Raw genomic sequence first — 13,786 nt, forward strand, 5'->3', positions numbered from 1 at the left:
GGACGCACTGGGAAGACTGGGATGGAGAGGTGAGGACTGGGGGGGAGATGGTGAGGGGGGAAGGGGGCTGGGCTGGGCTGGGGGGGAGATGGTGAAGGGGGGCTGGGCTGGGTAGCCTGTTAGGTGGTTGCGTATCTGGTCTGGTTGTTACCGTTCATAACAGCAGTGTTGTAGCGTGCTGAACAGAAAGCTGATCCTAAACTCCTCTGTCCTGAGGTTAACCTCCCAAACACTCCTCTCCTCTCCTCCACTCCTCTTCTCCTCTATCCTCTCTCCTCCTGTCCTCCTCTCTTCTTCTCTCCTCTCCTCCTCTCTCCTCTCCTCCCCCTCTCCTATCCTCTCTCACTCATCCTCTCTCCTCTCCTCCTCCTATCCTCTCCTCCACTCCTCTTCTCCTCTGTCCTCCTGTCTTCTTCTCTCCTCTCTCCTCCACTCCTCTCCTCCTCTCTCCTGTCCTCCTCTCTTCTTCTCTGGTGTAAGTAGGAAGTCTCTTGTAATGAGGAAGTCTCTTCTTCTCCCTTCTCTCTAAACGTCTCTTTCTTTCTCTGTTCCTGTCGTTTCCCTCCCTCCTGTTTCCCTCCTGTTTCCGCCAGCCCCCTCTCCTCCCCCTCCGCTAGCCCCAAATTCAGCCGAAACACGTTGCCACGGAAACAGGACAGGTAAACGTGTATCTGTGTGTGTGACTGTATGATTGTGTGTGTGTATGTGACTGTATGATGTATAATATGTGTGTGTGTTTGTGTGCCAGTCCCAGTCCCATCCCAAGTGGATGGGACTGGGACTGCAGCCTGACGTTTTTACAGACACAACACAGTCACAATACATTTCTACAGAAATGTATGACAACAAGACAATACATAAAGGAAACTAAATATTTATGGATAGACAACACAAACCTCCCTACACCCTCCACCCTTCCTCCTCCTTCCTCCTCCCTTGTCTCCTCCCCCCTCCTGAGTTCTCTCTCTCTGCTCCACAGAGGCCTCCACTGTGGTAGAAACACTCTTCCTAAGAAGGGACTCAGGTACAGGACACATACTACAGGCCCTCACTCTCTCTCTCTCTTCCTTCCTCTCTCTCTCTCTCTCTCTTCCTTCCTCTCTCTCTCTCTCTCTCTCTCTCTCTCTCTCTCTCTCTCTCTCTCTCTCTCTCTCTCTCTCTCTGTCCTCTCTCTGTTTGTAACCCTAACAAGGGACCCATTTACAGCTTTTCTCTGTGCTCATGCTTCTGCTGGGTGTTACAGACCAGTTTGTTTATTTGTACTTTTGCACATTTGTGGCTTTAGTGATGGGGCATGCTGTCTTGTCTCTCTGTGCACAGCCACACACACATACACACTCATACACACTCACAGACACACACACATGTTGATTTGGGGCACACTTTTGGATTTCTGTTGACTGGTTCTCTGCTTGATCTGTGTTTTGCAAAGTTTATTGTGCATTATTGAGATGATGTCAGCACATTTACATTTAGTCATTTAGCAGACGCTCTTATCCAGAGCGACTTACAGTAAGTACAGGGACATTCACCCCGAGGAAAGTAGGGTGAAGTGCCTTGCCCAAGGACACAAAGTCAATTTGCACGGCAGGGAATCGAACCAGCAACCTTCTGATTAATAGCCCCGATTTCCTAACCACTCAGCCACCTGACCTGACCTTGTTTATATCATGATTTTTTCAACCGCTGTTTTGGTTCTGAAAGTCTATCAAGTGTCCTGTTGCATCTTGCTGAACATGTAGCTTGATTCTGAACTAAACGACAATCTTGGCTTTGGTTGATTCTTTCACTTTGATTCCCAAACGCCTACAAACACACCCACACCGACCCCTGACCCCTGACCCCTGACCCCTGGCAGGTATGCCCCCCCCGCCCCAGCTGCGGAGCCATGATGAGGCCTCTCGTGAGTGGCTGCGTTCCCACTCCTCCGGGGGGCTTCCAGACTCAGCCAGTAACTCCCCCATTCTCCCCCGGCCTCCAGCCTGGCCTCCAGCCTGGCCTCCAGCCTCGCATTCGCCCTCCGGAACACGCTTCACCTTTGCTCAGCTCGGTACGCCTCTCACAGCTTCTAGAAAGTAGAAATACTGTCTGTCTCTCACACTCTCCCTTGTTCAGTGTCTCTCCTCCCTCTCTCCCTTTAACCTGTTGTATGTTAACCTCTTTAACCCCCAGCATCCAGCCCCACCTCGGCCAATCAGATCAACCTGGCCAGCATGCGCAACAACAGCCTGACCAATCAGGATACGTCGTTTGACCCCCGGGTGAGGAACTCTTGCTTGTCACTGGACGAGAAGACTCGAAGCATGAGCCGGTCTGGGTCCTTCAGGGACGAAGAAGGTGAGACTGCTCACCTGGGGTGTGTGTGTGTGTGTGTGTGTGTGTGTGTGAGAAAGAGTGACTATATAAAGTAGTCCAGTATTCCTAGTGTCTCTTCACAGAGGGAGGAGTCAGTCTTGGGGGGGGGGGGGGGGGGGGGGGGGGGGGGTCAGAAGGGCAAGGAGGGGGGAGGGGGGTGGGAGGAGGGGGGTGGGAGGAAGGGGGGGTGGGAGGAGGGGGGGTGGGGGGTGGGGAGGAGGGGGGTGGGAGGAAGGGGGGGAGGAGGGGGGTGGGGAGGAGGGGGAGGAGGGGGGTGGAGGAAGGGGAGGAGGGGGGTGGGAGGGGTGGTGGGTGGGAGGAGGGAGGAGGGGAAGAAGGGGGGGAGGAGGGGGGTGGGAGGAGGGGGTGAGGAGGGGAAGAAGGAGGGGACAGACATAAAGAGAATGAACCCAGTGACTCTGAAACCAGAGTTGAAAACGCCTTAGAGGATTGTGTGTGAGCTCATTCAAGATCCATTGAGACACACACATACACTTACACACACACATACACACACAAACATATGTACACACACACCCCACATACACACACACAGACAGTGTAGGTGTGTGAGTGTGTGCGTGTATGTGTGTACCCTAACCAGTGTTTCTTGTGCTTCTCTTCAGTCCACGGCTCGTCTCTCTCTCTGGTGTCCAGCACCTCCTCCATCTACTCTACGGTGAGCTCACAGCTACACAACTACACCATTACACAACTACCCCACAACACCACTACACAACAACACCACGACAACACGACAACACCACTACACCACTACATCACTACATCACTACACCACTACACAACAACACCACTACACCACAACACCACAGCACCACTACACCACAACACCACAACACCACTACACAACTACACCACAACACCACAACACCACAACACCACAGCACCACTACACCACAACACCACTACACCACTACACCACTACACACTACACCACAACACCACAACACCACAACACCACTACACAACAACACCACATCACCACTACACCACAGCACCACAACACCACAACACCACAACACCACATCACCACTACACCACAGCACCACTACACCACAGCACCACTACACCACAACACCACAACACCACATCACCACTACACCACATCACCACTACACCACAGCACCACTACACCACAACACCACAACACCACTACACCACATCACCACTACACCACTACACCACAACACCACAACACCACAACACCACATCACAACTACACCACAACACCACTACACCACAACACCACTACACCACCACAGCACCACAGCACCACAACAACACAACTACACCACTACACAACAACACCACCACAACACCACTACACAACAACACCACAACACCATTACACCACAACACCACTACACACAATACATCAACAACACAGTCAGAACAACACAACCAACCGTACATTGGTCATAACAAGCCCACCTCTGTGTCTCAGTGGTCAGAGTTGCTGACCCTGACATCATGGTCACTCACAATGACAGGGTGTGATGGATCTCATCACATGATCCCTGCAGCTGGGGGGATCTGAGGAGAGTCACATGGGACTGGATTCTGTTCAGCCCTTATGACAAGCTCCAGACCAGCAGCTCTGACCAGGCCAGAGTTCTCTAACTCTCATCACCTGACCACCACTCTGAGCTGAGGAACCAGCTTGAAACTTGAATGCTTTCACTTCAGCCGGCCCACACAGGCAGTAGTAAATCAGGAGGGTTGTTTGTGAGCTTGGCTCCTCCTCCCTCACCTGAGCAGGTGTGTGTAGGTGGAGAGAGAGAGGGGACATAGCTGTGGAGATCACCAAGCAAAGACACACTCGATAACAACGGAAGGAAAGAGAGGAAGAAGAAAGAGAAGACAAGTAGAGAGAAAGAGAAGGAAGTGGAAGAGAGATTCAAGATGATGTCTACCTTATCCCTGACGGGGACTGCTGCTCTTTGGGAACGCACGTTAGGGATGAGGGGAGGAGACGGGAGGAGAGAGGAGGGGAGGAGACGGGAGGAGAGAGGAGGGGAGGAGGAGAGGAGGGGAGGAGGAGAGGAGGGGAGGAGGAGAGGAGGGGAGGGGAGGGGAGGGGAGGGGAGGGGAGAGGAGAGGGGAGGGGAGGGGAGAGGAAGGGGAAGGGAGAGGAAGGGAAGGGGAGGGAGAGGGGAAGGGAGAGGAGAGGACAGGAAGGCAAGGGAAGGGAAGGGAGGGGAAGGGAGAGGAGGGGAAGGGAGGGGAGAGGAGAGGAGAGGAGAGGAGAGGAGGGGAGAGGAGAGGAGAGGAGGGAGAAGAGAAGAGAAGAGAGGAGAGGATGGGAGAAGAGAAGAGAGGAGAGGAGTGGAAGGGAGAGGAGGGGAGGGGGAAGGGAGAGGAGAGGAGAGGAAAGGGGAGGGGAGGGAGGGGAAGGGAGGGTGCATGGAGATGAAGACTCCACGCTCCACATGTTATGAGACTGTGTTGTGGTCAGATGAGGTCAGGTAGAGGGGCTAGTCGCTCTGTCTGTCATCGTGAGGATCTGGGGCCGGTTGCACAAAGCAGCTTAAGTTAAGATTTTCCTTAAAGTCAGAGTTAAGGTTTCCTTAAAATGTAATCGGTTGCACAAAGCACCCTTAAGTATTTTCCTTAAGGTTTCCTTAAATGTTCCCTTAAGTATTTAAGGTTTTCTCCTTAACTTCGTCTTATACTTAAGGAATCCCTTAAAGTTCGTTAAAGCGTTGCACGAAAGACCTTAGCAACCAAACTAAGGAAGAAAACTTAAGGTACCTCTAGTTCATTTTTAATCCGCAACATGGCCGAGTTTATGGATATAAATGAACGTAGGCCTATCCCAAGAAGAGTGTTCCGCGACCGCGAAAACCCAATGGATCCACTTAATGATGAGAAATTGATCTTAAATTATAGATTTGACCGGCAGTCAATTTACGAATTGTCCGACCGTTTACAGTTGGGTCACTCAACAAAAGGATGAAATAGGCAAATTGTATTTTTTTATTGAAAGTTAATTATTTTATCTTGTTTGATTTTGTTTTGATTTTGTTGTAAATATGACTATTCTTCCATAACAGTTAATGTTACGTCTAAGGATTCTTCAGGGAGCTTGCTCATCTTGTACTGTAATAAAATATTCTGCATGTTCAAATTTCTCTGCTCCACGTTCAAGTTCTCAATTTGTATCTCTAATTTTTGTTTTTGGAGAAGCAAAACTTCCCTTTGGAGTGATAAGATGGTAGGATCTCCGGTTTCTCTGCAATGAAAAAAAGAGGGGATATGCGATAATGCAACATTATAGCCGACGTGCACAAAGGTAATATAAGACGGTAAAGATAGGGCTATGTGAACTTTAACTACACTTCAAGAAGAATTATATTCGATAACTGAATAAGCTACTTTGTTAGATATCTTCTTACTTTGACACTTTTCGTGTCCGAGGGTGAGGGTTCGCTGGGCTGCAACACCGGACAGTCGTTGCGTTTGCAACGTTACTTGCATCATTATTTTCGATGATTTCATCGTCTGGCTCACTGAAGAGGGTTTTAGTGTTTTACTTCACAGTCACGCCCCTAACAATAATATCATGAATTAGGCATAAACTAATGACTCGCTACCTTTCCAATTGACCACCGCTCTCTCCTCCGCCAGTAATCCCAACCATAGTAGGTGAGTCGCTACCAATGATGTTTGCTACCATCACTGCCTCATCTGAAAGTGGTTTTGGAGGTGGACCACCACCTGAAAATGTATTCCAAACAAATTGTATTTTATGTCAATGTAGTTGTTTTATAGCACTCTGTATAGGCTACTGTGCTGCTGCAGTCTAAACATGAAGGCTATTTACGGGTCGGCTAGTCTACCTCGACTAGCTACTGTAACAGTAAATGTTACAAAACGTTACTGTGTAGCAACTACAGTAAGCTACACCTACAAGTAAAGTTGATCTCACCAGTTTTGTTGGACTCCCTCCTGAAATGCGTGATCTCTTTTTTGGACATTACAGTTAAGTTATCATATTTTTTTTTAATTTCTGAAATTGACCGTTTGATCAAACTTCGTGAGTTTATGTTGGTTGCTATTTCCTCCCACATTCGTAGTTTTTTGTGGGCTGTTATGTGCGGATCGAATTTACTTTTCAGTATGTGTTTTCTTTTGCTATATTCCTGTAGAAGGACAATCTTTTCCTCCTCTGACCAATTCGGTTTTCTTGCCTTTTTTGCTTCCATTTTTAGCTCTACTGTAGCTCTTGTAAGGTGATGTAGGCCTACTAACGATAAAACTGAACAGACGCGGTCACCGTGGAAACGGTCGAATTTGTGAAATCAAGTTTAATGTAGTAAATCCCTTAACGTTTCACCTTAGCTAAGGAAACCATTTAAGGGATTCTGTGCAACCCCCTTAAGTAAATCCCTTAGCTAAGGAGAAATTTACCCTTAAGTGTCATACTTAAGGAAAAAACTTAAGGTGCTTTGTGCAACCGGCCCCTGGCTTGTCTGTGTCTTAGAAAGGTAATGTGTCTGGGATTGACAGCTCTGTTTGGGTGTGTGTGAGGGTGTGTGTGTCTGGTATATGTGTGTATGTGAGGGTGTATGTGTCTGGTATATGTGTGTGTGTCTGGTGTGTGTGTCTGGTATATGTGTGTATGTGAGGGTGTGTGTGTCTGGTATATGTGTGTGTGTCTGGTGTGTGTGTCTGGTATATGTGTGTATGTGAGGGTGTGTGTGTCTGGTATATGTGTGTGTGTCTGGTGTGTGTGTCTGGTATATGTGTGTATGTGAGGGTGTGTGTGTCTGGTATATGTGTGTGTGTCTGGTGTGTGTGTCTGGTATATGTGTGTATGTGAGGGTGTGTGTGTCTGGTATATGTGTGTGTGTCTGGTGTGTGTGTCTGGTATATGTGTGTATGTGAGGGTGTGTGTGTCTGGTGTGTGCACAGTAGATGCTGGGTGGACAGGGGGAACACTGTAACCGCCCCCTCAGAGGCGCAAGACTGGAACAAAACACACACCACACACACACACATGTACACACACACACATGCACACACACGTACACACACACGCTGCAAACGCCTCCAGGAACATACGGTATCTGTGCTTTCCAGACATACTACACCAGAGCCTGTAATAAACTTGTCTCCATGTAACTAATAAATCATACGTGAGGTTGAAGCAGTGATGTACGTACACACTGAAATGATGTACGCTCTTAAAGAGCCAGAGACACATCTGCCAGAGCCCTCCCTTGCTCTCTCACCAGCCCCTCCCTGCCAGAGCACCGCTTATGTACCATCAATACACACTCTCATGGATTCTCTGTCTGTCTTGTCTGTCTCTCTTTCCTCACAGAATGAAGAAAAGTCCCAGTCAGAGGTAAGAACTAACCTTCCTCTCTCCCTCTTCCCCCTCTCTCTGTATCTCTCTCTCCCTCTTCCCCCTCTCTCTGTATCTCTCTCTCTATCTTCCCCCTCTCTCTGTATCTCTCTCTCCTTCTTCCCCCTCTCTCTGTATCTCTGTCTCCCTCTTCCCCCTCTCTCTGTATCTCTCTCTCCCTCTTCCCCCTCTCTCTGTATCTCTGTCTCCCTCTTCCCCCTCTCTCTGTATCTCTGTCTCCCTCTTCCCCCTCTCTCTGTATCTCCCTCTTCCCCCTCTCTCTGTATCTCTCTCTCCCTCTTCCCCCTCTCTCTGTATCTCTGTCTCCCTCTTCCCCCTCTCTCTATATCTCTCTCCCTCTTCCCCCTCTCTCTGTATCTCTCTCTCCTTCTTCCCCCTCTCTCTGTATCTCTCTCTCCCTCTTCCCCCTCTCTCTGTATCTCTCTCTCCTTCTTCCCCCTCTCTCTGTATCTCTCTCTCTCTCTTCCCCCTCTGTATTTCTCTTTCTCTCCGCCCCTCTCCTCTTCTCTTTCTTCCAGTGTGTGTTTGAACAGGGGGGCGTGTATGGTGTTAGATCTTCTTACATGAGGGGTTGTTCCGTTTGTGTGTGTGTTTGAGAGAGACACGCCCAGCTCTCTGCACCTGTGTACACCTGGATCTCTTCCTCCCTCCTCTGAGACACATCTGGGAGACATGACCTCTGAACCTGTGTGTGTGTTTTGAGGGTGTGTGGGTTAGACTGTGTTTTGATTGTGTTTTAACGGTATGTGTCTCAAAGGTATTTGTGTGTGTGTGTGACATTTGAAGGTGTTTGTGTGTTTTGAAGGTGTGTGTGTGTTCTCAGATCCGTAAGCTACGCAGAGAGCTGGATGCCTCCCAGGAGAAAGTGTCCGCCCTGACGACCCAGCTGAGCGCCAACGTAAGACACGCATACACACAAACACACATACTCAGTCAAATCCCTCTGAATATCCTGACACACTAGAAGCCTCTTCCTATGGACAGGATGTAACCCCACATCCACAACAGAACCATGTCAGTTCCTGTTCTCCAGGCTGCCATAACACATACTGTACTTCCTGTTCCCCAGGCTGGAGTAGTGAGAGGGGGAGAGATGGTGAGAGGGGGAGAGATGGTGAGAGGGGGAGAGAGTTCACATGTTTAATTACATGTCCCAGTCAGTCTTGTATGGGTTAGGGTTCTGCGCCCGAGGGCCCCGCAGCAGTACCTCACATGATGACAGACCTGCATCACGTGTCACTCAACATGCCTGCCTGAGGCATGTTCACAGTCGTTATGGATACCGTATGGCTTGTAAAGACCAAAGCTGAGGGACATGCCCTCATAACAGGCTTATATGTATCTGCAGTCAAACGCTCTAACCACTGAGCTACACATGCTCTAACCACTGGGCTGCACATGCTCCAGTCAGCTGTGTGTGTTACCTGGATACTATGAAGTCCTCACAATTCATCAGAAGCACATTTAAATAATTTAAATTTAGTTTTTGACCCTTTCTAAGGCCAGTTGGCTGTGATATTTGTGTTTGGAGGTTGGTAAAGTTGGCCTCCACTCATGTTTTGGGACTTGGTCGAGTTTCTTCATGTCTGTCTGGGAACTGGCTTCTAGAGGCTCCACAGGGTGAGGTGTGGACAGGGTTCACTTACACGTGATAGATGGTGATTTGCTGTGGGTGGTTATTTGGGTTTTCAGGACTGCGTGTGGCTGTGCTTCGTGTGTGATCCGTACCTGGGTGACGTCATGTTTGTGTTTCAGAGCAATGCTGTGAGTGGTGAGGGAGAGTTCTCACAGTGCTCCGAGAGGGGGGGGGATCTGGGCTGTGTGATGTCCGGGGGGAGGGGGGAAGGGGATCTGCGGTGTGTGGTGTTGGAGGTCGCTCTGGCTTGTCTGTGTGGTGATGGAGGTCGCTCTGGCTTGTCTGTGTGGTGTTGGAGGTCGCTCTGGCTTGTCTGTGTGGTGTTGGAGGTCGCTCTGGCTTGTCTGTGTGGTGATGGACGTCGCTCTGGCTTGTCTGTGTGGTGTTGGAGGTCGCTCTGGCTTGTCTGTGTATTGTTGGAGGTCGCTCTGGCTTGTCTGTGTGGTGTTGGAGGTCGCTCTGGCTTGTCTGTGTATTGTTGGAGGTCGCTCTGGCTTGTCTGTGTGGTGTTGGACGTCGCTCTGGCTTGTCTGTGTGGTGTTGGAGGTCGCTCTGGCTTGTCTGTGTGGTGTTGGACGTCGCTCTGGCTTGTCTGTGTGGTGTTGGAGGTCGCTCTGGCTTGTCTGTGTGGTGTTGGAGGTCGCTCTGGCTTGTCTGTGTGGTGATGGACGTCGCTCTGGCTTGTCTGTGGTGATGGATATCGCTCTGGCTTGTCTGTGTATTGTTGGAGGTCGCTCTGGCTTGTCTGTGTGGTGTTGGACGTCGCTCTGGCTTGTCTGTGGTGATGGAGGTCGCTCTGGCTTGTCTGTGTGGTGTTGGACGTCGCTCTGGCTTGTCTGTGGTGATGGAGGTCGCTCTGGCTTGTCTGTGTGGTGTTGGAGGTCGCTCTGGCTTGTCTGTGTGGTGTTGGAGGTCGCTCTGGCTTGTCTGTGTGGTGATGGACGTCGCTCTGGCTTGTCTGTGTGGTGTTGGAGGTCGCTCTGGCTTGTCTGTGTGGTGATGGAGGTCGCTCTGGCTTGTCTGTGTGGTGTTGGAGGTCGCTCTGGCTTGTCTGTGTATTGTTGGAGGTCGCTCTGGCTTGTCTGTGTGGTGTTGGACGTCGCTCTGGCTTGTCTGTGTGGTGTTGGAGGTCGCTCTGGCTTGTGTGTGTGGTGTTGGAGGTCGCTCTGGCTTGTCTGTGTGGTGTTGGAGGTCGCACTGGCTTGTCTGTGTGGTGATGGAGGTCGCTCTGGCTTGTCTGTGTGGTGTTGGAGGTCGCTCTGGCTTGTCTGTGTATTGTTGGAGGTCGCTCTGGCTTGTCTGTGTGGTGTTGGACGTCGCTCTGGCTTGTCTGTGTGGTGTTGGAGGTCGCTCTGGCTTGTCTGTGTATTGTTGGAGGTCGCTCTGGCTTGTCTGTGTGGTGTTGGACGTCGCTCTGGCTTGTCTGTGTGGTGTTGGACGTCGCTCTGGCTTGTCTGTGTGGTGATGGAGGTCGCTCTGGCTTGTCTGTGTGGTGTTGGAGGTCGCTCTGGCTTGTCTGTGTGGTGTTGGACGTCGCTCTGGCTTGTCTGTGTGGTGTTGGACGTCGCTCTGGCTTGTCTGTGTGGTGATGGAGGTCGCTCTGGCTTGTCTGTGTGGTGTTGGACGTCGCTCTGGCTTGTCTGTGTATTGTTGGAGGTCGCTCTGGCTTGTCTGTGTGGTATTGGAGGTCGCTCTGGCTTGTCTGTGTGGTGTTGGACGTCGCTCTGGCTTGTCTGTGTGGTGATGGAGGTCGCTCTGGCTTGTCTGTGTGGTGTTGGACGTCGCTCTGGCTTGTCTGTGTGGTGTTGGACGTCGCTCTGGCTTGTCTGTGGTGATGGAGGTCGCTCTGGCTTGTCTGTGTGGTGTTGGAGGTCGCTCTGGCTTGTCTGTGTGGTGTTGGAGGTCGCTCTGGCTTGTCTGTGTGGTGATGGACGTCGCTCTGGCTTGTCTGTGTGGTGTTGGAGGTCGCTCTGGCTTGTCTGTGTGGTGATGGAGGTCGCTCTGGCTTGTCTGTGTGGTGTTGGAGGTCGCTCTGGCTTGTCTGTGTATTGTTGGAGGTCGCTCTGGCTTGTCTGTGTGGTGTTGGACGTCGCTCTGGCTTGTCTGTGTGGTGTTGGAGGTCGCTCTGGCTTGTGTGTGTGGTGTTGGAGGTCGCTCTGGCTTGTCTGTGTGGTGTTGGAGGTCGCACTGGCTTGTCTGTGTGGTGATGGAGGTCGCTCTGGCTTGTCTGTGTGGTGTTGGAGGTCGCTCTGGCTTGTCTGTGTATTGTTGGAGGTCGCTCTGGCTTGTCTGTGTGGTGTTGGACGTCGCTCTGGCTTGTCTGTGTGGTGTTGGAGGTCGCTCTGGCTTGTCTGTGTATTGTTGGAGGTCGCTCTGGCTTGTCTGTGTGGTGTTGGACGTCGCTCTGGCTTGTCTGTGTGGTGTTGGACGTCGCTCTGGCTTGTCTGTGTGGTGATGGAGGTCGCTCTGGCTTGTCTGTGTGGTGTTGGAGGTCGCTCTGGCTTGTCTGTGTGGTGTTGGACGTCGCTCTGGCTTGTCTGTGTGGTGTTGGACGTCGCTCTGGCTTGTCTGTGTGGTGATGGAGGTCGCTCTGGCTTGTCTGTGTGGTGTTGGACGTCGCTCTGGCTTGTCTGTGTATTGTTGGAGGTCGCTCTGGCTTGTCTGTGTGGTATTGGAGGTCGCTCTGGCTTGTCTGTGTGGTGTTGGACGTCGCTCTGGCTTGTCTGTGTGGTGATGGAGGTCGCTCTGGCTTGTCTGTGTGGTGTTGGACGTCGCTCTGGCTTGTCTGTGTATTGTTGGAGGTCGCTCTGGCTTGTCTGTGTGGTATTGGAGGTCGCTCTGGCTTGTCTGTGTGGTGTTGGACGTCGCTCTGGCTTGTCTGTGTGGTGTTGGACGTCGCTCTGGCTTGTCTGTGTGGTGATGGAGGTCGCTCTGGCTTGTCTGTGTGGTGTTGGAGGTCGCTCTGGCTTGTCTGTGTGGTGATGGAGGTCGCTCTGGCTTGTCTGTGTGGTGTTGGACGTCGCTCTGGCTTGTCTGTGGTGATGGAGGTCGCTCTGGCTTGTCTGTGTGGTGATGGAGGTCGCTCTGGCTTGTCTGTGTGGTGTTGGACGTCGCTCTGGCTTGTCTGTGTATTGTTGGAGGTCGCTCTGGCTTGTCTGTGTGGTATTGGAGGTCGCTCTGGCTTGTCTGTGTGGTGTTGGACGTCGCTCTGGCTTGTCTGTGTGGTGTTGGACGTCGCTCTGGCTTGTCTGTGTGGTGATGGAGGTCGCTCTGGCTTGTCTGTGTGGTGTTGGAGGTCGCTCTGGCTTGTCTGTGTGGTGATGGAGGTCGCTCTGGCTTGTCTGTGTGGTGTTGGACGTCGCTCTGGCTTGTCTGTGGTGATGGAGGTCGCTCTGGCTTGTCTGTGTGGTGATGGAGGTCACTCTGGCTTGTCTGTGTGGTGATGGAGGTCACTCTGGCTTGTCTGTGTGGTGTTGGAGGTCGCTCTGGCTTGTCTGTGTGGTATTGGAGGTCGCTCTGGCTTGTCTGTGTGGTTATCGTATCCAGGAGGAGCCTCCCGCTGGCCTCGCAGCTCGTCATGGCCGCTAACCCTCCCTCTCTTCCCTCTCCAGCCCTGACGCCCTCCCCATCGGTCTCCTCTCTCACACCCTGAGAGAGCATGCTGACATACGGTCATAGCTGTGCTGCTACCACTAGCATTATAGTTAGCATTAGCATTATAATTAGCATGAGTTCGAGTTAGCATTAACATTAGGGTTAGCGTCATAATTATCATTATCATTAGTTGGTGTTAGGGTTAGCATCTTCGAGCTCCAAGAGCCTGCCTAGCCAGCCATGGCGTCCAGCGGACGGCGCCCTAGAGCGGGCCGTATGGGGCCCTGGCTCCCCCTGAACCACTACCCCTCCAGGAGGAGCCGGCCTCGGGGCCCCCGCCAGGGAGACATAGAGGACCCCCAGCGCTGCCCCCCTCTCCACAGGGAAGCGCCTCTCAGAGAGGTTTCAACTTAATTTGTCTTTTTTTTGCCACAAGTAGAACAGGAGCTTCTGCTAGGTACACTGCTAGGGGGCTTAAACAGTGTTGGTGGAGAGGTAACTTAAACAGTGTTGTGGTGAGGTAACTTAAACAGTGTTGGTGGAGAGGTAACTTAAACAGTGTTGGTAGAGAGGTAACTTAAACAGTGTTGGTGGAGAGGTAACTTAAACAGTGTTGGTGGTGAGGTAACTGTTTCTGATTGTTTGACCTTGGTCTCCTGGCCCTGCTTGCTCCAGTCGTATCTCTTATCTCTGTTCTGCTGACTCAGACACCAGCCAGTCATCACTGCTCTGCCTCATATCTGTCAGTGCAAGGTCTGTCCTGGGGGGAGATATACACACACACACACACCAGACACACCAGTGTTGTG

General features: G+C 51.4%; 2 protein-coding genes across 2 annotated transcripts in view; one reads left to right on the plus strand and one right to left on the minus strand.

Moving 5' to 3' along the window:
* dis3l (DIS3 like exosome 3'-5' exoribonuclease) overlaps nucleotides 1-13,786 on the minus strand; it is a 208,260-nt gene that overhangs the window by 144,711 nt on the left and 49,763 nt on the right. The window lies entirely within an intron of this gene.
* nav2a (neuron navigator 2a) overlaps nucleotides 1-13,786 on the plus strand; it is a 132,118-nt gene that overhangs the window by 98,065 nt on the left and 20,267 nt on the right. Inside the window, 5 exon segments of the mRNA XM_062471740.1 lie at nucleotides 1,859-2,050; nucleotides 2,173-2,337; nucleotides 2,982-3,034; nucleotides 7,703-7,726; nucleotides 8,571-8,645. Coding sequence (XP_062327724.1) covers nucleotides 1,859-2,050; nucleotides 2,173-2,337; nucleotides 2,982-3,034; nucleotides 7,703-7,726; nucleotides 8,571-8,645 — 509 coding nt within the window.

The sequence above is a fragment of the Osmerus eperlanus genome, chromosome 10 (genome assembly GCF_963692335.1).
Source record: "Osmerus eperlanus chromosome 10, fOsmEpe2.1, whole genome shotgun sequence".
Lineage (NCBI taxonomy): Eukaryota > Metazoa > Chordata > Actinopteri > Osmeriformes > Osmeridae > Osmerus > Osmerus eperlanus.